The sequence below is a fragment of the Rissa tridactyla genome, chromosome 8 (assembly GCF_028500815.1).
Source record: "Rissa tridactyla isolate bRisTri1 chromosome 8, bRisTri1.patW.cur.20221130, whole genome shotgun sequence".
In the NCBI taxonomy this organism is placed as follows: Eukaryota; Metazoa; Chordata; class Aves; order Charadriiformes; family Laridae; genus Rissa; species Rissa tridactyla.
The window spans coordinates 31,720,869-31,743,762 of NC_071473.1; the positions used below are offsets into that span (position 1 = coordinate 31,720,869).

At 35.7% G+C, this 22,894-nt stretch overlaps 2 protein-coding genes across 8 annotated transcripts in view; one reads left to right on the forward strand and one right to left on the reverse strand.

Moving 5' to 3' along the window:
- The first annotated feature begins 6 nt into the window (after window positions 1-6).
- AKNAD1 (AKNA domain containing 1) lies at window positions 7-12,970 on the forward strand. Of its 4 annotated transcripts, none has more exons than XM_054212233.1 (17): window positions 7-459; window positions 898-2,069; window positions 2,750-2,809; window positions 3,146-3,275; window positions 3,374-3,516; window positions 3,626-3,685; window positions 4,192-4,325; window positions 4,663-4,798; window positions 5,476-5,636; window positions 6,166-6,259; window positions 6,846-6,949; window positions 8,312-8,397; window positions 9,967-10,086; window positions 10,169-10,279; window positions 11,165-11,246; window positions 12,077-12,224; window positions 12,567-12,970. In XM_054212233.1, the coding sequence occupies exons 1-17, from the start codon at window positions 450-452 to the stop codon at window positions 12,684-12,686; spliced, it is 2,871 nt and encodes a 956-aa protein (XP_054068208.1). In that variant the 5' UTR covers window positions 7-449; the 3' UTR covers window positions 12,687-12,970. The 4 variants fall into 4 exon arrangements, with proteins under 4 accessions (XP_054068208.1, XP_054068209.1, XP_054068210.1 ...); XM_054212234.1 differs by having other exon boundaries at window positions 2,756-2,809; XM_054212235.1 differs by having other exon boundaries at window positions 7-344.
- STXBP3 (syntaxin binding protein 3) overlaps window positions 12,951-22,894 on the reverse strand; it is a 28,711-nt gene continuing 18,767 nt past the window's right edge. For all 4 annotated transcript variants that reach the window (XM_054212238.1, XM_054212237.1, XM_054212239.1 and 1 more), the window contains 6 exons: window positions 22,260-22,398; window positions 21,550-21,656; window positions 21,002-21,100; window positions 20,040-20,125; window positions 18,281-18,429; window positions 12,951-16,140 (listed from right to left, as the gene is read on the reverse strand). In XM_054212238.1, coding sequence (XP_054068213.1) covers window positions 16,049-16,140; window positions 18,281-18,429; window positions 20,040-20,125; window positions 21,002-21,100; window positions 21,550-21,656; window positions 22,260-22,398 — 672 coding nt within the window. In that variant the 3' untranslated portion in view covers window positions 12,951-16,048. The remainder of the gene's footprint in view (window positions 16,141-18,280; window positions 18,430-20,039; window positions 20,126-21,001; window positions 21,101-21,549; window positions 21,657-22,259; window positions 22,399-22,894) is intronic.

Below are 22,894 nucleotides of genomic sequence, written 5' to 3' on the forward strand. Positions count from 1 at the left end.
GGGAGGTGCCCGGCCGCCGCAGCACCTGCGGGCCAGCCCTGCCGCCCCGCCGGGGAACGGCACCGCCCACACGGGCACCGCGATCGGGTTACCGGCCTGTAAGCGGAGATGGCGGCGGCGCCGCCGCGCACCTGGCGGGCCCCGCTGCGCCACCCCTACAGCCGGCTGGGGCGGCGGCGGGTCGGGTAACAAGAGCAGCGCAAGTGCAGGTGATCCCTGAGCCGCCCCGGCGGAACGCAGTGCCGCCGCAGGGGGAGTTTTCACAACAGCAGCGCCGCTCCCTTCCCCACAAAGAAGGAGAAAGCAGAGCCGCGCCGCGGTAGAGTCGCTGTAGGAAACGGGCTGTAAGTGCGCTTCTTTCGGCTCATACCGCTGAAACAACGGAGTTTGTGAAGCTGGCAAGGGCGGACGTTACTTCAGTATCACATTCATTCATTGCATTTTATCTGATGAAATGGGGTGAGAAATCAATTGAAAAAAGTTTGTTGATTTTTCTCTGGTGCAGAGGCTGAAGAAACAATGGTGAGGAGGTAAAGTGTGGGGAATTGTACTTTATTACTTTTTTTTTTTTTTTTTTTTAACCGAGGTTGAATTCTGATACCATTGTTGGCTCTGGTACTAAGTTTTTTGTCTATAATGCTATAGAGAGATTTAGCAAGCAAAGACTGTTACCTGGCGCTAAGCTCAATTATCTTTTTCCCAATGCTTCTGGCAGTTGTGTCTTTCTGTTTCCTCTAGTAGTTAATCCAGACTTAAACTAGTGTAAATATGAAAAGAAAACATCCATGTCAGGGGGGTGGTTATAAAAAAAAAAACCCTACAATAGGTAGAAGACAGATGTAGATCTTATTCTCAAATGTATTTAAGTATAAAATAATTATTACTCATACGTTACAGATTTTGATCCATGCAATACTAAAAGCTCTATCCAAAACTGGGGAAGCAATGGCACTCATATTCTACATAAACTGGACATGGAGAGTACAAAAGAGTATAACCTGTCAGACTGGATGAAAACCCAAATGAATAGTTCATTTTCAGATGAATTAGACTGTATCACAAATGCAACTGATGAGGAACAGGATGACTTACCTTATGATGGAGATGTAGGAATAACCTGTACAGACAGTAATTCAGATCATTTGAATGACTGTACTTGTACAAAAGATATTTCTAGTATTTTAAACTTAGCCTGTTCTGAAGATAACAAAAACGTAAAAGCAACAGCAAATAATGAAACTCACCCACAGCTTGAAGAATTCTCCAGTCATCATAGAGGTGCCATAGGAACAACAGGAACAACAGGAATTGCAGTTGAAATGCCTGGAAGTGAAACTTCCTTTAAGACGCAATTACCTATTGGTAGTTTTAGTAAACCAGATAGCAAAGAACATCTAACTCACTCAAAAATGTCCGATGTCCTTTTGCGTCATTTTTCTAAGGGAGAGTTAATAAGCACATGCCAATTAATTGAATGCGAGACAATACCAGAGACATCCTTTACTGAAAGTATCAATGACGCTGTGAACAAACCTGAGCCTTCAAAACATGTCAAAGGCCCTTTAGCACACAAACAACGGGCAACTAACTTTGAAGAATATCACTTAGAAAAGCACGAGGAAGTAAACGCTGGTGATAAAAATCAAAATTCACTAAATGAAAATAGATGCGTTTCAAAGAAACCTATTTCTTCTACTGGTAAGTGTGGGTGCAGACAAGAAAATTCACAAGTGATTAATGAGAATGAAGATACACACCTCTTTCAAAACATGAAAGAAGAGAGAGACCTGTTGAAGAAAACAGTTTCACTTCAGGAGCTCAAATATGGCCAAGGTCAAGCTCATTATTGCCTTCCCGACTTCTCCAAAGTTGCTTCAGAAGTTCAAGTACCAGAAAGAAGTGACAATATTAACTCAGTTCCTACAACTGAAAGAACAAGATCCTTCCCCTTTTTGTTAAGTAAATCAGTCATTGTGAACAGTGTTCTAGAAAATAAGAACTATTTCAATTCTGCTGAAGTAGAGAATCAAGAAGAAATGAGCATTCCAGAACTGTTGCAACAGCTAGAGGTAATTAAGATGCTTTAAGAAATTCTTAATACTTGGTAGAGTGATCTTTACCATAAGAAGATACTCCGTCTCCAGTAAAATCTAACATGACTAGTTCATGCAGGCAGTCTATAGGTATCAGCGAGTATATCACTTTAATCAATAACTGCTTTCACAAATAACATTTTGGGGGACTGAATTTATATAGAACTTTCATTACCAAATATTTAGTGATGCTCTGGAGTATAAGTTGTGATTATAAAGCATCCTTTCAAATCATTAGGAAATTCACTATAAATTGTCATTTCACATATTACACGTAAATGTTCCAATTCACCAAAAGTACTAAATCGCAAGTTTTTCTTACAAATACATTTTCATACTGTGCCTGTGTTTATGTTAAAGACATCTTTGCCTTTTTTCACAGCTTAACACTCTGACTATTTATACTGGTATTTATTGGCAAGTTAATTCTTTTTAAAGGATTGGTTTGACAACAATGTTTCCTCTTATTGTGGTAAATTTATCCTAAAGTTTGTTAGCAATTAGATAGTTACTTTTCAATTTTATGCCTTACCATGGAGTTCACTCCGAGAGCTATTCAGATGCTTAAGTCCATTCCTAGATTTATATCTTAGCAAATTGTTCAAGATGTAACACGTTTTAATAGTTTTCCCTATTATTTCCTGGCTGCAAATGAGATGCAGACACAGTATGCTGACAACCAGAATCATATTGATCCTCTGAGATTGAATCCTAAGGTAAATACCTCAGAATTTTTTATTTGTTTTTAAATTAATTCATCTTTTTCTCTGAGACAATGAATATTCCTCAAAACTGTTTTGTCACATTCACATTGTATTTCCTATTTATGCAAATCCTCTTTAGATTTTCACAACGTAGAATTGCATATTTAAGTTTTTATACAATGAGACACTTTGCATTATCAAACTATAAACACAGAAAATTATATGGTCTTGTTATAATAAACATTTCATTAATATTAGTAACTTGTATTTTGAGTTATTTCTGAATTTTGTATTTATTTCCACAAGTGTTCTATACATTGTTTCTATGTTTCTATCTCATTTTAACAGATACTTCCTCAGTCAGATTTTCCAAATGCCAGCATTGCCATTTACTCAGGAGACACTGGAACATCCTCTGAAGTCTTTACATCCCAGACTCTTATCCCTATACAACCTACACGTGATTTGTCTAAAGCAAGTAAATAACATTACAGTAACTATGTAAGTTACTTATGTAATTTCATAGCACTTTTGGGCAGAAATTCCAATTGATTGATATTATTTTGTATTGTGTAGGATTACAGTGTGGAACAACAGCATCAGCAGCTGCTACAGTAAAAGCACATTGTCTAAATCCTTCTAATTCACTGCCAGAACTAACACTAGGAGAAAAGATGTCTCAAGTACTAAAGGATCAGACAGATCAACTGATAAAGAAAGTAAAGAGCTCTGTTTCAATATATACTTTGCACTGATGCTCAAGTTCTATTTAATTTGGCATATTAATTTTTAAAATACCAAATAAAAGTCTAATATTTTGTCTTGAAGGTGGAAGACTTCTCTAAGCATATGACCCAAGAGACATTCCTTTTACAAGACAACTATCTGGTAAATTAATTTATGTATTTTATGTTATCCAAAATGCACTTTAAATGGCTGTAGACGCACAATTTTCTGGCAACATACTCCCTGTTTTCCTCAGACAGACATCCTTCTCAATCAAAATACTCTTTTTCTTAACCTCAGACTGAAATTATGAGTTTAAGAGGCAAAAATGAAGGTGTTCAGTAAGTGGCTGAATTCTTAAATCTGTTTTAAGAATTACTACTCAAAACTATTAGTGAAAGGCCTTAAGCCATCGTATAAGTTAGGAATTTTAACGTGTAGGGTATCAGTTCAGAAGTCATGGTTTAATATTTCACTTGTATATAGTAGAGCAGCACAGAGTACTAGGTGGACCTACAAGACACAGTCCTGTTCCAGTTCATAGCAGTAGCAAAATTCTTACCAACATCACTGCAAATAGCATCTGGCTTACACAGCATAAGCAGTTATCACTGTGGCTGTCTAATTTATAATGACATTTGCTATTCAATTATTTCTTATTGATAAAGGCATTAAATCAATTGAAAAGATACCTTGATGCTTTGGAAAGGAATTACTTAACAGCTAGAGAAAAGCACCATAATTTACAGCTGCAGAACTACAAGGACAAGTCTATCAACGTTGGAGAATTTGATCCTGAAAGGTTAGAAGATAAGTGCTAAGTATATTTTATTTTGAGTGTCTTACAGCAATTACTTCATTTACCTATTAGAATTTTTCTGAAGTTAAAACATTATCTTAATATTACATGTGGTAAGCTGGAAGTGATTTGGCCAAAATTCATCTTGGGCTTTATAAAACATAATTGTAATTAGGATATATAATTGATTAATTCAAGTTCTTAAAAGTGACTCGGTGAACTCCATTAATTTATTTTTTCCTATAGGAAGTGTACTTCAGTGCCCAATATGGTTATCATAATAAGAAATAAATACCAGTTTATACAGGTTTTACTAACTGTGTATTGCAATTGGGTTTAGAAAGGTGGAAGGGGAAATATTTAGACTTGGCATGCTGCTTGAAGACATCCAAGAACAAAGTGATGACAGCAAATGCAACTTGTCATCTTTGCCCACTTCCTATGAATCTGCCCATTCATCATATTCTCTTTGTGAGGTAACTCAGTGAGTTTTATTATTTAAAGACTACATTATTCTTTTTTATTGATGCAAGTCTCAAGAACCTCAGTGTGGTTGTACTATTGCATGTTCTCTAATAAGAGCATGACACTTTTAGATAGCATGTTACTTCAAAGAAAATGTTTTGGGTTTTTTTCCTATGAAATATTAATTTCATAATATTTCATTAGTTATAACAGAAATCTAAGTATAAAAGCACAGCTAAACTGAATATTTTTAGTCCCAGCTTCAAAAGCATTTATTTCAGAATAAGAAAATATGAGCAGCTACTTTAACTTTTACAAATCTGTCTTTGTTTTTGGGAATTCATCACTATCATTTAATTGGAAGAGATATTACTTGGTTTGTCTAAGGTTCTTAAAAATGCAGAATTCGTAGAAAGCCAAACATTATTGTGCTATAGAAAATTGAGTTTACTGCTAAATATGGTAATATTTTGTCCTGGATCATAAATGCACAAAAAAATAATCTTATGGCCTTCTACAAATCTACAGATAAGTATCACCAAACACTTTTATGGTCCATGTTTTAGAAAACATTTTTCTCTGAATCCCAAGTTAGAGACAATCAGAAAATGCTGGCTGGTAGAAGTCATGTACTTGCAATGCAATGACCACATACTACAAGTATCTATGCTATGGTGACTTTCTACAGAGCCCAGTAGTTTCAAGCATTGCTGATCCTCCACAAAGAGGTACTGAAACCGCATTTCTTCACAAGAACGATGAGAAAGAAAAGTGTCAGACAACTGATGGAATCCCACAGACAAATCAAGTTTGTTTAGAAGGTGACAAGTGCAATCTTTGCCTTCACATGTAAGTGAAAACTTTGAAACAACTGTTGAAATTGTTATAAAAACTTATAAAAGTATTTGCTGAATATAGAAAATTGGGATGTCTGGAATCTCTGAAAGCAACGGGAATATTTCCAGAATAAAACTTTTACAGAATTCCATAACTACATATCCAAAAATTCCTTCCAGCCTGGTAATTCTCACCTTCCTGGGTCTTATGGACCCCAAAGTACTTCCTGAAGCCAAAACACTACCATCAGTTTCACTAGGAGTTAAGTCATACCTCTGTACAAAATTCATGGCAGCCACACAAATTCAGGATGTGAATGTCAAAGCACAGGGCCAATAAAAAACTATTTGCCAATATTTATGTGGTATTTTTAATTAAACAAGAAAAAGGAGAGATGCAGACATTTACATAATAAGCCATCAAAACTTCGTAAAACAATTCTAGATACCATCCTTGCCCTCCTGGGGAGTATTTAATTGGTGTTAATCATCTTAATGAGATTAGCAAAATAAAATAAATGGTTTCCTCTTAACCAATTAAGGTTACAAAAGAGAGCTGAATCAACTTCCAGAAGAGGAACAGAGCCTCTGGGAAGAGGTGGTCTGCTAGCACACAAGCATTCTTCTAACCTAATGGTATGACATCTGTTTCCATACTCACTTTTTTAAACTTAGATTATCTTACTCATCTTTGAGATCACACATTTTTCTCTTCAGTCTTTGCACAGTATGATGGCTCAGCTTTTGAGATACTACGGCATACCATAGCATTGCTGAATTGGTTTCCAAAAGAGAAATTTAAGGAAAGACTCTCAAACATTTTTGAAATTAGTGATAAAAGTTTGCTTCTCTCAGGAAAGACTTAACTGTGTTTACTAGCCTGCCTTTATTATTTGTTCAGAAAGCAAAAACCTACAAGCAATTGCTTGCCTACAAAAATATTCAATTTTAAGGCACTGAGAGAAACTAGTATATGCTAATCCTTCTCAAAGCAACATGAAAACCTGTCTTGAATTCCAGCTTCACAGACAAAATGTGCTCATATTTTGTCCAGTCTGCTCTACAGTTAGAATTGTAAATAGATCAATCAAATTGTAGAGTTGATGGCAAATAAAAACAGTACAGAAGTGATGTACAAGTGATGCCACTGTATCCTGTTTGATATGTACACAGTAATATAAGCAATCATACATAAATTCATTTTGCCTTCTGGGTTCAACAGAGATTCCTTTCACCTGAGGAAAAATATGCTGCTGAAGGTCTTGGATCCCATCGTCAGGGTACATTAAGTCAAAAATTTAATCCTGATGAAGAAAGTATGAAAGGGTAATTGTATTACGTATTTTGGTTAGTCATAGACGTGGTTTTCTACAGCTAAGTAAAGAGATACATGCATGTACACTGATACGTCTCTATACTGGCCTCTGCATGAAACACTGAATAATGTCTTTAATACATATAAAATGAGAGGATGATCTGTTTTCAAGTTTATCACCAGTTTCTAGTTGAATCACATAAGGTATGTGATATACCAGACCACCAGAGAAATGGCAAAACTCCCATCAATTTTATTAGAGAGAGGATTATATTCATATTACAAAGTAGCCTATCTCAGGGGACCAGTATAAGGTTTATGGTGCTTAAATGACAGAGTTATTTTAATATTGTGTTAAGAGAAGAGGCTTTGTCTGTGTTCACTACTCAGCAATACACGTCAGCATCCCAAATTGGGATGCAAAGTGTTCAGCAATGAAAAATATTTGAAATTATCATTGTCAGAAACTAATCTGGTAGGCCTGCAAGGAGAGCATATTGATACATCTGCATGTATTTCAAGCGTAGGGGTCAAACTCTAAGTTTAATTTACAGAGATGTCACTGTGATAAAATAATTCCACATGGGTTATTTTGGAATTCGAAATTTTGGCAGATTAAATCTCTGTCCAAAGCTAGATCATATAATACATGCAGTGTAGAACACAGTAATATCCATCTAAATAGGCTCTCAGATTATTTTACAGAGTAGATGTTAATATTTACCTAGTAAAACACCTAGCTTCCATTTTTTCCCCTCTGTCATTTAAGGAAAGTTAGCTCAATCTTTTGATCATTTTTTTCATGAGGGGGTGGAAAATTTTCCAAATAAATCTGACAATACTGTATGCCTTAAACTGAAAATACATGTCAAATAAGGCAAACAAGGAACTTTGTTCTTGTTCTGTCAGAAGGTACATCTCAAATATTCCTCTAATTATCTAAAGGCAGTAAAATTAAAACCTTAATAGCTCAAAGTTACTAAGAAACCATATCATCCTTATTATTGATAATATTTTGATGGAACATATGTGAACACGTATATAAATACATAGGATTTCATACTTTGCTATTTAAAGATGTGATTATCAAGACCTCTACTTTTAAGCATGTTTAACAGCTCTGGTAAGTCAGGGTCCTTTTGTCAGAATGTGTCCTTTAACTACAGAGGTCATTATTTCGCATTTGGTTAATTTTTAATTTAAGCTTCTACTTACCCCCTTTTCAGATAATTGATATAGGTAGAGTTCTTTCTATGAGTAGATCTGCTTTCTCCTCGAATAAGAACTGCTGACATTAACATAATATGCTCATAAGGCTCATCATGAAGGTATTAAGATACAATTAAGATATCATTCTGTTTTCATGCTCAAAGAAATACCAATATCCAGGAAACGAAAACTGGAACATGTTCACTCTTCATTCAGAGAAAACCAACTGATTTGTCAGATACCAACTTGAGTAAGTAGTGGTGGCATACAAAGGTCAAAACTATGCTTATGCTTCCCATTGAATCCTGTTAAGAAATACAATTCTGTCATATCTCAGCAGCATGAAAATTGTTTTGTAGTTTTAACAAATGTTACTGCTTAGCACAAGACACTAAGAATAAAAAGGAGACTAAAGAAGACACCAAGTCAAATTCACTTTGGAAGTCTCAGTGACAGACCAAGAGGCAACAGACAAGCTGCAACAGAATTTCCAGTTAGATATGAGCAAAAGAGTTTTAACTCTGGGTCTAGTCAAACATTGAAACAGTTTTCCCTAGAGAGGCTGTGGCATCTCCACATTGAGATACTCAAAACCCTCAAAAATATCGAGATATTCAAAACTCAACTGGACAGGGACCTAGGCAACTTCGCCTAAGTTCATCTTGCTTTGAGAGGGGATTGGGCCAAATGATCTACAGAAGCCCTGTCCAACCTGAATTACTCTATAATTCTAATTCACCTTTTTAGATAAGTTTCCAAATATTACTACTACTAACATTTTCAAAAGCATAACAGTGGCATGCACACAATGTTTTGATTTTGCTTTTTTTCCTTATGTGCATTTATTCCATGCCCTAGGAGATTCCAAACTCGATGACTGAAACATCTCATATCAGTACTTCCACTTTTCATTTTTGGATTCAACTTTCTTATTCTGCATGAAAACAAAGGAAAAGTAGTTCTACCTAAATCTTTGATCCGTTCAGGGTTGACACAGACCAGAAATACTCTTCTTCTTTAGTCCAGCTCCTAATAATACAATCTCACTGCATCCAAACTAGAGCCCACACAGGCTACTGTGAACTAGTTAAGTCAGCTGTCAAGTCACCCAAGACTCCAGCTCTTGGAGTTTCACTAAGTATCTGTCAGCATTTGTTTCTCTTTGGGCATCCCAATTTTATCTTTCCACTGCAGAACACTGAAGCTGTTACTACCCAATAAATAAAAGTATAGCATGAGCTGTCCTAGATTCAGTTTTAAGTCTGAATACGTAGGTTATTCTTACCTTTGATCTACCTTTTGTCCTTGGCTTCTCTGTGATATCCTTTCACTGTAAAATAATACACTGGGGACATTATTGTTAGTACTGGTTTGTGCAATAACTAAAGCAGTGCGGTATCAGATCCTCCCAAATTCTCTTGTCACGTTCCTCTCAGGCTGCATTTTTTTCGTAACACTTCAACTTGTTGGAATTTTAACCTTCAAAACAAGAATCTAAAGACAGGAAGATGGAGAGCTTTTTTAAAAAAAACAAACAAACAAAAAAAAAACCCAACAGTTCTGGGACTGAAAACAAACACCACCACCCCCACAAAAAGAAAAATTTACATTTAAGGCTTATAGTCAGGGCTGAAAGTCAATCTTTAAAGATCAATCTCCACCTGTAAAATGGAGGAAGAAGTACTTCTTTAAATTGCAGTAGCATTAATGACAGCTAAGGGCTCAGAAATTATGGTGCTGAAAGCTAAATAATTACCTAGGTACACAGGCCAAAATTTTTACCATTTCAGACATTTTTAATGTGTTTTTGGGATTTTAGGCAGCCATTCAGAAGACATCTCAGCCTATGATTCTTATGATTCACAAAGCGAGGAACTTGAGAACTGTGAGACTGACACTTACAAAACATTCAATGCAAGATTATGTGGAGAGAGAAAAGGTATACTGATTGCAAAGATATTACACAAAAATATTTTTGTTTATAGCGTTTGTTTTTCTAAACAACATGTCTTTGTTTTCAGGACTTAGGTGCAGATGTCCTAGAGGAAGCAGAGATAAATTTAAACTCAGGAATTACAGAGAGTCTGTTCAGTCTTGTGCCCTACGTAGAAATAAAAGTTCTGGTTCAACGTGTAAGTATGATGTGTTATTGAAATAATTACCAATCACAGGCTAGGTTTTAAGGGGCAGAAGGCCACACTGCACACATATCAGGCCAAATTTAGTTTAGTATAAGCAATCAGTAGCACAGCTAAACACATGCGTACGGATCTTGCAGAGCAAGATCAGCAAATGCACCTTTAACACACCTCGCCAAGTTTAATCCCTGTGCATGAGAGCTTTAACCTTCTCTGGTTCTTTATGAGAGGAGTCCCTTCTGTATTTCATTTATGACAGGAATATCTCATTCTGCAGGGCCACACGGAAGAATATTGGGCATTACTGTGCCAACTGTTTCAGTCCTAGCTGTTACCTAACGCAGTGTAAACAAGTACTAAAAAAAATTCCAGCTCTACATGCAAATTGTGTGACATACAAAGCCAAGGAAAGTCTAATTTAAAAAAAAAAATAAAAAGCTGAAAATAAAAAGCTTTTAAATTCACTTATCTCAGACTCCTCTCTATGCTGTAGGAAGAAATTACACTCAGAAAATAGGAATTTTCAACAGTGGGAAGAAAGTAGAAATTAGCTACTTCTCTATATACATACTGTAAAGCTGTAAATCAAAGTAGTATTCATGTAATTATTAGGATTATGAGAATCTAATTATTCTACACTTCCCCCTGCAGTCTTTCACTGTATGAAAATGAATATAAATCTGCATATCATTTGTCATAGAACTAAATCCAACAGCAAACTCAAAGGTTAATCTGTCCTCATTTGCAAAAAATCTTAAACACATTCAAGTTTTATTCAGCAGCAACAGTTACTTGATTTTTTTTACTTATGCTAAATAAAGTGTTAAATATAGAATTTTTTTTTTGCTTCTGTTTTAAACATGGCCTCAACAACTCCAGCTTATTTACAGAAGAGAATCTCCACTCAAAAGGCTCAAAAAAATAAGCAGCCACTTGAATTTGTAAACAGACTTTCTGAAAGGTAAGCTGTAGCAATAACTGTATGTAGTACAACAGAAAATGCTGTTGTTGAAGATTCAGCATGCAAAAAAGTCACCAGTATCATAAGCAGGAGGAATGTTTTCTCTTTAGTGGAGCATGCTGTATATTAGAAATTTACTGAATAATTAAAGTATTTACCCTAAAAGCAAGCATAAATGATTCTTATAGTAGTTCTTCAATCTTTCTAATTCAATGAAGAGTCAACATCTGATTTCTTTAGCTGACACATTTAGTAAAAGAAATAAAATTTTAAAATATCTCACTTCATTAAGAGGATGTTCCTGCTCACGGATTCAAAAGCAGGTCTGTAGTATTTAAGAAACAATTCTGTTTGCTACCAACTATTTCTTTATAATTAACAGCCCTACTTTTAACTATTGCTAACATTTAATTACACTGTGAGTCTGAGAGTAAAATGGATTCTTAACTATAGCACAGACTGGACAAGCTCAGACAAGTTTTGTTATCATAGTTTTTGAGAGCAGTAATGGCCTGGAAGTACAGCAGCTGCACTTGAGAATCAATGGTACCAACCACTCTGTAAGAGAAGGTTACAGCACCAAGAACATAATGCTATTTTGAGAGATTTCCTGAATCTCTACCCTGGAATATTTTGTGTCTTACTGCAGTACAGATGTAACACAAGTTATGATGGATTGTGTTTTACAACTAAATGAAAAGTTTTATTCACTCTAAAATTAACTTGTAACTGTGTATGCTATCAAGCTGTATACATTTAATACATCGTTTGGAAACTCTCTTGCTTACTAAAATTGTTTTTATTCTATTCTATATATATATTATCTTTAGGCAAAACTTTGAGGCTGCCAAAACCTGCTATTCAAGCACCTATGATAAAATTATCCTTTCACATCAATACTTACCCAGCAAGAAGTCTGCCCAAAGCAAATCTGCAATCAACATCAGAAACAGAAATGCCAGTGATTCCAGTGCAAGTGTAAGTGAAAAATTAAAAGCCACACAGCTATCTCAGGAAGAGTACATCCTCACATCATGGCACTGTTGAACATCCCCATTCTTAGCAAGTTGATTTTTACAATCTAAGCATGTCTAGTCCATTTGAGGATAAGACAGGAGGAAGTTTTAGCTTATATATTAGTATGTGACTTCATACGAGCATGCATGCAACTTTACCTTGTATAAATGGTGAAAAGGACAGAAAAGTAGCCCTGGATCTTACTTCTGGAATTATGTTTCATATACTGAAACAAAGAACGTCATTTGAAAGCAAACATTTGCCTTCAGTATTAACAAGGCTGTATTTTATTTTTCCCATCAGATTTTAAGTTCCACTCTGGATCATGCCATACAGACAGCGAACAGTCTGAAGAAAGCCACAGAACGAATGGTACGAGCAGTTTCAGAAGATCTGGCTAAAGTTAAAAGAAAACAGCTTTAATTACCCAGTTTCAAAGGCTGTATTGTTTTGCTAGTTGATTCTGAAGCGTCACTATTTCTGCAAGTATAAAATGATAAATACAGAGATAAGAAAGCCAGCTAGCTGACTTTGCCAGCTGTTCTGTGACTATCAGTACTAAACGAAAACAGAGCATATTGGTATTCCACATATTTACACTCAGTCTCAGAACTGGAAAACAAATTACTAATTCTCCTGAAAGTCTTTAGAATGTTGGCTAACCCCTGTTACTGTATACACTTACCTTCTCTAAGTATTCACTTAGGACAGCTTAATAAAAAAAAAAAATCTGCTTAAACAAGCAAGGATAGCTTTTTGACTTTTTATTTCTCCCCACCCCCAAATAGGAGAATAAATCTCAGTTATTACTACATATGCTTTCTTCCCACACCTTAACAGCAGCTGCTTAAGCACACCAACAAAAGGAAGCAGCCTCTGCACCCGAGACATCTATAAGCATCATGGTAACATACCACGTCATAGTTAACATATGTAAACGTTTTGTTTCTAGAGTGCCCTACATTGAGAGTTGTTTGTTTTTGAGACACTTCCTTGCATGTCTCACTAACTGAGTAATACCATTTGTTGACTATGTATTCCTTACAATTAAATTGTCTGTTTCTTCCACGTGGTGTTCTTACCTTATCAGATCTCAGATGCTAAAGGTCCTTTTGTTTTGAATTTGACAACTGCAAGTTTCACGTGGTAACTTCACACACTGAACAGGAGGTGACGTGTCTGTCTCTTCAGTCTGCACACTAACATTTTTTTTTTTGAGGCTTCCAGCACATACTCCTCCATCAACTTTTCCCCCTCCTTGATCAAGGATCCTATTCTAGCCATTATTGACATGGCAATTGTTCCATACCTTTGATTTTCCTCTTAGTCATCCCTGAATCTTGTCCAAGTTCAACTTAAGAAATAAAGTGCACTTGGAAATATATATCTTTATTATCTAGGGTAATCAGAACAACATCTGTGCTTACATGAATCTGGGCCCACATGTACACAATGGGTATCTATTTTAAGATGTATAATATGAAAACAGGAACCTTCAAAATTATAATATACCTTGTTACATGTACTCTAAAATATTAGGTTTTGGGGGCAGACGTTTATCATGATACAACTCTTTGCCATTCTTGATAAAACAATTCTTGATCGAGAATAAAAAAGTAGCCGAGAAGATCCTTGGGGAAAAAACACCTTTAGAAGAATCCCCCACCCGCAGCATCCCCTTCCTTCACAAGCTCCTGTAAGAAACCAGGAGCTGCTTTGTACATGTTGCTGTCCCATTTCTTACTTTAAAGCACCTCTATTAACCCGCCTTTACAATAAGGTTTGTCTTTGCCTGCTGGAAAAAGTGGGTGATGGATTCCAAAACTCAAAAGTCTCAGTCTTATATTTATCAGCTATCAAATTTTGAGCTGGTGATAGCACTTAAGCCTAAAGCAGACACTTGGAGAAAGTCTAATTGCTGAACATGCAAAAGTAATCCAACATTTCAAGCTGGTATTTCTTCCTATCTATGCAACAAATAAACATCAGTATAGTGGATTTTATATACTGCTGAAATCCATTATTTCAGTCCTGAAGTAGGATACTTTGATATCAGTTATTTTGTTCTGTATTTATTGCTTTTAAGCTTTGGGAATAGAAAAAAAAAAAGTCTGCAACTACATACAGCTTTTACACCGACCTTGGGTTCTTCTTGCCAAAGTGTAAGGAGTATATGTAATTTAAGTGTTAAGTGTTTAATACTGATTTCAAAGTGTGCATCTTCAGTAAGAAAATGTTGAACACTGCATTTCTTAAATAAGTACTTCTATTCTGGATTTTTACAGTTAGAAACTAGAATTCACAAAAACATTATAGATACGATAGATGCCTAACTCGCACAGGTGCATTTGAAAGCTACAGCCACTTACCCTCCCCCTGCCCCATGTCCTGCAACATTTTAGAGTTGTTACATAACCATCTCCTATTTCATTCCTCTCTGATGCAGTACTGGAATTTGACCTTTTCCCACCTTCTAATTAACTTTGAGTGAACTTACCTAGCAAAGATGTTCTCTCAACCTACTAGTTAACCTCAGGGCAAAATTAAGGGAAAAGAAACAAAACCACCTTTCTGCAGAGCAAAAGATGAATATCCTTACAGCCGGGAAATACGTAAATAAAAAGACATGAGTAATCTATTCTTTTTTCATTATGACATTTCTCTCAGATTCTGTATACAACAAACTAACATTTCAAGGCACATCAATACAACATCCCTGTAAGAGGTTAGTAAGTTAATACTTTAATTTTCTAAGACAAATCTAAACATTACCAGTATTACAGAATTAATACTATTTTGAATTTATTTGATCCCCTTCAACACAAATTTATGTATTTCTTAGTATGTAATAAAGTAGAAGAAAACAGTAAATTCTCTAGAACGCATCAGGTTTTGGTATTTGGTTTGCTCTTCTTTTAAGTTACCAAGCCATTTGAAAGATTCAACTGCTTCCCTTCTTTTCCTCTCCCTTTCCCTTGCCCCCACTCCCCTGAAAAGGCAATTGATGCTTAAAATTTTGTAACTTCTATATCACAGGCAATTCACCTTATAAAACAGACAGACTATGTAGACACAATCATAAGGAAGTTCGTAAGAAATTAAGGCTTTTTTGAAAAGCTTTAGTAATAATCCCTGTATATACTTAAATATAAAGCGTACTTCAGTGCACAGTTGACAGTATTTCTCCAAAGTTATTTATTGAAATTAGAATTTAGTACTTCCGTGATTAACTTTCTCCTTTACCCACCACCATCAAAAAACTTTTGATTTTTCACAATTACATATATTTAAAGAATTTTCAGTGAATTATTTTACAGAAAATATTACAGCTTGAGACATTGCACTTGTGTGAAATATTTTTAACATAAGCCCATATTTACAAATTTTCTTCTGAAGCCTCTATCTAAGAGCCTATGCCCTTTTGAATTCAGTCATTTTTAGAAATAAACTCTATTATAGAAAGGTTTCACAGTTCTCAAAAACAATTCCAGTTTATATATAATCATGGTAACTTTTAGCATAATTTGTTAGGAATGAACATGCCCTTTTGAAAAAGCGCTTACAGTGTAACACTGTGTATACTAAATACAACCTAGGAAACACATGTGTTGAGTTTTCCCTCTCTCTGCCTTATACTCCCCAAAAAAGCAGCAAATTTAAATTATAAAATGACATTCTGGTAGTCAGAACCATGTAGCGTCCTGGTACAGTATTTAGAAAAGTAAATTCCCTAAGAATGTACACACTATTTGTCTTTTCCTAATGCATCATAAACATCACCATTTCTATTCATCCTTAGTGCAGACCATATCCTTCGGTTTACTAAGGCTCTTTACTTCATCCAGTAGTCTTTTAGGTGTCAAAATATGAGTAGAACCTGACAAAAAAACATAAATATTAACTATATCAGTCTGAAATTCTGACTTTCAAACATTCCCTCTTAAAAAAAAAAAATTGGTTACATGCCAGTGTCTTTTACTGTACCTGGAAAACTGAAAATTACAACAGTTCAAGTGTTTTCATGTGTTACCATATAAATACAAGTGTCACCATTAGGTAGGCAGTGTCCCTCTTCCACGCACTAAGACATCCAGATTAGGACTCGTACTTTGGATACGAGTTTCAAGTCCCTGCTCTGCCCGGTTTGAAACACAGGCTTGAACCTGGGCCACCTTCACTCAACGCAACTGTCCCAGCCTGCAAGAAATCTGCCCACTCTGTGAAAGGGTGAGTTAGTGACAGGCTTTAGCCTAGAATCAAGAAACCATCTGGATTAACAATTGTCATATAACAGTAATTTTCCACAGAAATATCAGTTACAGAAAACTGGCTTTTACTGACTGATATTTCCTTGAAAAATTTTCAACAAATTCCAAGCCTGGAGCAAAGAGAATCCTTATTATTCTTCAGGAGTGCACAACTACCTCTCTTGTTCTCATAGGGAGCGATCATAACTTTTGCCATGAAGGGTCACCCCACAGTTATAAAGGGAACTCATAACTGTTAGGGCTGTCTTGAACCTCGAGTTTTAGCAGTGTCAATCTGGATGGGCTAACATTCCTGAAGTTATGAATCAGGAATACAGAAAGGTTTTCATCTTGCAGTAAGCAGCATGGAAATTTGGAAGTTATCACCTTCCCCTCAGAAATCAGGATTACAAACAAAACTACCAAAATCACCTCTAAACAAAAGGGGAAATGGGACTGTCATTAGTGCCAGATATTACAGTGAAAGAGTGACCTACACTAAACATGTCTTTGTAAACAAGTCTCAGATGAAGAAACAGGTCTTGTTAAACTACATTCCTGTTATCCTGGTTTTTCCATTGCAACTCAAAACTAGGACCAGCGGTAAACCTACCTCAACCACCACCAACTAAACCAGCAAACGAAAAATAAACAAACAAAAAATAACAACACCACACACAAACACACCTACAACATGCCCCACTATTTTAAGTTAACAGACTCTAGATCTTAGAATCAAGGTTGTAATTGCTTTAGGGAAGAGTATTTATTTATTTCAAATTATGGTAGATAGATTTAATCCTTTTTGAAACTCAAGACTAAATTTAATTGCCAGACATAAGCATCTCAAGCAATTTAGAATGCTTTAGATGTCCCTGCACCCGGACACCAGCCGCCACTGCAGATGGATATGGGTCTCTGGTAAGGTCTGTATCTAGGAACTCTGTTTTGATATATCATATATGCAAATGTTTTAGCATCTAAATTTAAACAGTATTACAGGAAATGATTATTTGATGCACAGCAGTTTATGGGAAAAGCATTTGCTGCCTCTGAAGTATTAACTGAGAGATTGCTACCCCAGCTGGTAATTCATGCATTTACTGCTGAATTTTAAGATTAGGGAGATTACTCCAGTTTTCAGGACAAAAGCTATAAATTATGGTGTGGTTTCTGTAAAGTCTCTGAAGAAACTATGACAAGAACTAGAAGTTGTTGCAAAGTCAACTGAGCTACACTGGAAAAGTTTTTTTGGGTTTGTTTTGTTTAGGTTTTGTTGGGGTTTTTTAATGTTTTCTACTTGTTTGTTTTTAAGAAAAAAAAATACTTTCTTCCCTTCCTCCTGAAGTGATTAATCTCACACTATTCTGCCAGCTCCCCTACTACTTCCAAAAGCAATGAGAGTATTAAGTGTAGCTGCAGGCAAAGCACAGGCAGATGCAAAAGTTTGTGAGGAGACTGTAATGCAAATATGCATCCGCTTAAATCCTTTTTGCTATATGTCAGGCTACTTTAATAACATGTTTCTCCAACGTAACTTGTGGTGATCTTTCTGTATTTATTGTCCTTAATATTTTGTTAATCTAGATAAACTGCAATTTAGATAAACTGAAAAGATACTTCTAAATGTATAGTTTTAAAAAATACATTGGCTATAGTATTAGTTTACTGAACCAATTTAGGGAATGTAAGAAAAAAATATCCTTACGTTTTTCCAGAAACACATGTAGTAAAGCCCTACAAACCACCCTTTTCCCAGGAGCAGCTTACCAATAACAACTTCACAGGACTTGTAGGCTTGAGAAACTTCATAAGCACTGCGCATCTCAGAATATGTCATTCCTCCAATCACAAAGATAATCAGTCTCGCACTACTCTTTCGCTCATCTTTATAACTAGCTCTAGGTTTCTGGCGCGCACTGTAAGAAATTTCAAAAGATGACATATAGCTTTACTGATTAATTTGGGTAAAAATTATACACTTAACAAGCAGTAACAATTGCTGTCATGCAGTTCACGGTTTGATTATAATTTCAGCAAAAGAATTTACACAAATTGATAATTAAAAGAACTTCAAACAAAACCAAGTTAGCACATTACTCAGAAATTATTCAGTTGTCACTAGAGGGAAAATAAATGCAAAGCGAAAAACCTTGTTGCACACACAGCTCACACACAAAGGACTTCTACTGAGCAGCTTAATTCTGCATGCTAGCAATTCCTGTGGCATTTTTCCTTTGAAAAAGCTAGTTTTATTTTTTTTTTTTTCAGCCTCCAAATGTCAAAAGACTCTCTAAAAAAAAAAAAAATAAAAAAATATTTGACTGTTATCAGAGAAGATTCAGGCAGCTCAGAACAAAAAAAATAAAGCTCATAAAATATACTGTCTACACACATATAGGAATTGCAGATTCACATTAAATCATCTGCAGTCCTGATCTCTCTTTGCTAGGGTCCCCAAAAGATTCACAAATTTCACCAGCCTGTGAGACAGAGATCCAGTTACAGGGACTTGCCCCAGTGTTTCCTTGCACTGATCATCACAGTGCGCATCCAGGAATGTAACGACACACCAACAGTTTGGTTAGCAGTGGAAGTAACACAACTATTTTCCTAAGGCTATGTATCTGTACTGTCTGTCTTTTATTTAGTAAGGTACAAATTCCAATTCAAGTGTGTCTGCCACATGTAGGCTACGTATAACGTTTCCCTCCCTAAGAATTCCAACATCTGATTAGCGCAATGAGCATTCCTCTGATAGAAACACTCTCATCTCTATTCAGCTGCCTCATCATTTAAATAACACTACCAGAAAGCTGTCAAATTGACAGGTATTGGTCATGAGGTTCAAGAGCTATTGGGATTAAAAAGGGGGAAAGAAGGGATGGTATGAATCAGTAATCTAAAAAAACATTTCCAAAAACCCCCTCTTAGTGCTACTTAGTAAATATGCAAATACAGGGAACACACCATTTCACATTCGTTAGTAGAGAACTCATTCTGTAACCTCCAACTTTTCTGGACTTCTCTAAACCATCCACTGACAACAGGTGTCAAATATCCAGCAGGCCCATATTCCCTAAAGAGAGAGCCTACAGAAGTTAAATTTAACTTACTGAAGTCATTAACTTCAAGAATGACACCACCACTATCACAGCAGAAACAACTTTCAGAAGAAATGAAAACATTCCTTCTGCCCCAGTCACAGTATACTGCTAATCTGTCCCTGAAACTATTTCACACTAACAAGATCAATGGTTTAAATTTCTCATTCTGGGAATATGGAAAAGTTATTTCTAATTTTGAAGCAAAAGGGAGATACTCCAAATAAAAAGCTATCGAAAAGTTAAGCTAACAACCAATTTCACCATGTTTTAGATTAAATAAAAATATAGGTTTTACACATTAACGTTACCTTATATACGTTATGTCACTGCTTAGGAAGCACACTTTTGTAATGCTTTAGAATGTACATGACAAACGCACTGTGAAATGGGTAAACTATGTTTCGGGAAATTAAACAATTTACCTTACTGCTCCTGAACCATTCCAGGTAGGAGGACACTGGGAACAATAAGGCCAGTCTTTTGAATCTAGTTTGTTTTCTATAGCATCCTAAAGGGAAAGACAAAAAACACACTTTTAACAGCCACGTAGACCTAAAACCCATCAAGTTTTAACTTCCAGTAGGGATGTCTAACTGGAATTTAATGCCAGCACATGCAATTTCTCAGAACAACCAATCGTAAGCAGCATCTCATGAACAACACGCATGTGTAACAAAATGCTAGACCACATAACACTAAGAGTTATGATAAGGCTTTTGTATATCACAAGGAATAGGGATTACATATGCTTTCCTTTATAAACAGAGTATTGATTTAACTGTTCAGACTTCACTAGTAGCTATTCATTGGTAACTACCCCAACATTTAATTTCTCTATAGTAGTATACGAGAGAAGTTAGGGTCCCCTGAAGGCACAAACGAACGTGTGAAAGTCACCAAGATCGATGAATGACAGCGCTGGGTCACACTAAAGGTCTGGTGAACTTGCTGTTCTGTCTGACATCAGTCACTAACTGATGCTTAGGAAGAGATTTAAGAACACAGCAACAACACTTCTGACAAGGAACATTTTCCAGCCTCTGCCAATCTACAGTTTAGATTTGAATTGTAGTTTAAAGACCCACTGGAGAAAAAAAAAAAAATTCAAGATCTTTAAATTACACAAAACACTGCCAATCACAGGACAAGCTGTTCAAAAAGACTTTTTGTTTTCACTTTCATTTGCTTCACCTTTAAAATGACCTCCAATAAAAAGCATTGCTAACACACAGCAGTCTAATATTCTATACTACAAATAGACTAGAAGTGATCTATTTAACTAAAGTAACTCAAGATACTATGGAATTTCAAGAGATTGGCTATAACTGCTCGCTTGAGTAAATTTCTGCACTGCACCCATGATTAACTGGTTGGTCAAATTTACCTCCATAACATCTTTGATAACAGGCGTCCACCTAGAAAGCTGAAAAGTTTCTTCAGAAGAACGGTCCCTTCTGGGGTGTTTATGCTGCGGTGCAGCAGACTGGAAAGATTTTCAAAACATGGTTGTATTATATAGGGTATTTGGATTTTTGAAACTTATTCCTAGTTAGCAGCAAGTGGGGGAAGAGGGGGAAATCAGTAGGAAATTTTAAAGAAAAAACAACAACAACAAAGAACAACAATTAATACCTGTAGAATTCAGCATACACTAGAAATACTATCTTCAGAGACAAGAAACTGAGAAAGTTGGCACTTTCCAAAACCAAACAGCTTAAGTCACCATCTGATGATTACAGGCATCTTACTTTGAAAATCATTCGTGTTAATTATTTAAAGGATTTACCACTTAGACACATCATAAAAACAAGAATTCCTAGTAATTGCCCACTTCCCAAAAAGAGAGATCTGAATAATACTCCTAAGAGTTGCTGAAAGAGCTGTAGACGAGTGCTTGGGTGGTAGGAAATTACAAAATAAATACATTCTTACTGAAGAGATAACAGGAACATCAAGGTATTTCCAATTTCTTATCATATCACTATCACTTTCTATTTGTACATTCTGGATCAGCTTGTCCAAGTTCTCCTCGGTAGTTCCTTTGATATAAGGAAAACACACAACTTAATTACCATGTGATTGTGAGTAAGACCAATTTTGTCTCACACATTCTGGGCTGTTACTTAATCCAGGATTATTTTTTTGTTTGTTTGGCCAGTCTAAGTTTAATATAATAACACATTTCAGACAAAATTTTGTTTAATGGTCCATTTTTGAGACCAAAACTCAATATTGTTATGGATTCCTCAGACCCACATTCTATCAATTTCCTCCTCCTCTACTACAAATTCTTCCTCATTGACTTCATTTTCAGGATGCAACAGACATGGAACTCCCCTTTAACAGCTTCAATACTATGTGAAAAATAAAATTTTAACTGTTGCACACATCCAAGCACAGGAGTGATGCTAAAACACTGTATGGATCTGCACTTGTATTGCATCTCTTAACTCCTTATCAATAGTATCTTTGCTACTAATTTGAGAGAAGACAAGCCACAGAGGATGGACGGTATTTCTTTCACACTCAGCCATCAACTCCAATACAGATGTGTAAGTTAATTAAAAATACTGGACTATCCCAAAACTTGAGCTGAATTTTGTAGTACTGAGGAAAAAAAACAACAGGGTAGCTTATCATACCATTTGTGCTAAAGATATACAGGAGAATAGCTCTAATTTTGTCATAGCTCTCATGACTTTTGTTGAGCAGAACTGGAAGGAGAACCCTCATCGAGTCTTTCACTTTTTGACCTTCTGCATCAGTTCCAAGAGCCAAGTCCTGAATTTTTTAAAAAAAAGAAAAAAAAAGAAGTTATTTTAGCGAGTAGTCATTAAAAAAAAGCATTGTTTTGTGTGGTCTGAAATGCGTTTTTATGAAACCATTGGTGTCAGGAAACCATCAAGCTGCATCAATTTAAACTCAGTATGAAAAGTTTTTGACACAATTATTTCAACAGTTACCAGCATTAAACAACACTACATGACACTCAAAACATTTAAAACTATTACCTAGAATTCATATAAATATAAGTTACAGTTTTTCACTTGAGATTGGTAGTACAATGTAACGCCTCACCCTAACACGTGCTTTTCCCAGACATTTTAAAAGGGCTTCCTTTTCCAGAACATAGTACAACTTCACAGTTTTGCACAAAGAAAACACAAAGATGATACTTATATAAATCAGCCAGATTCAAAGACAAAGAAACCAAAACTCTAAAAGTATCTCTTTTATTGACAGAGTAAGAGCCCTGTATCTCTCACTTAATTTTAAT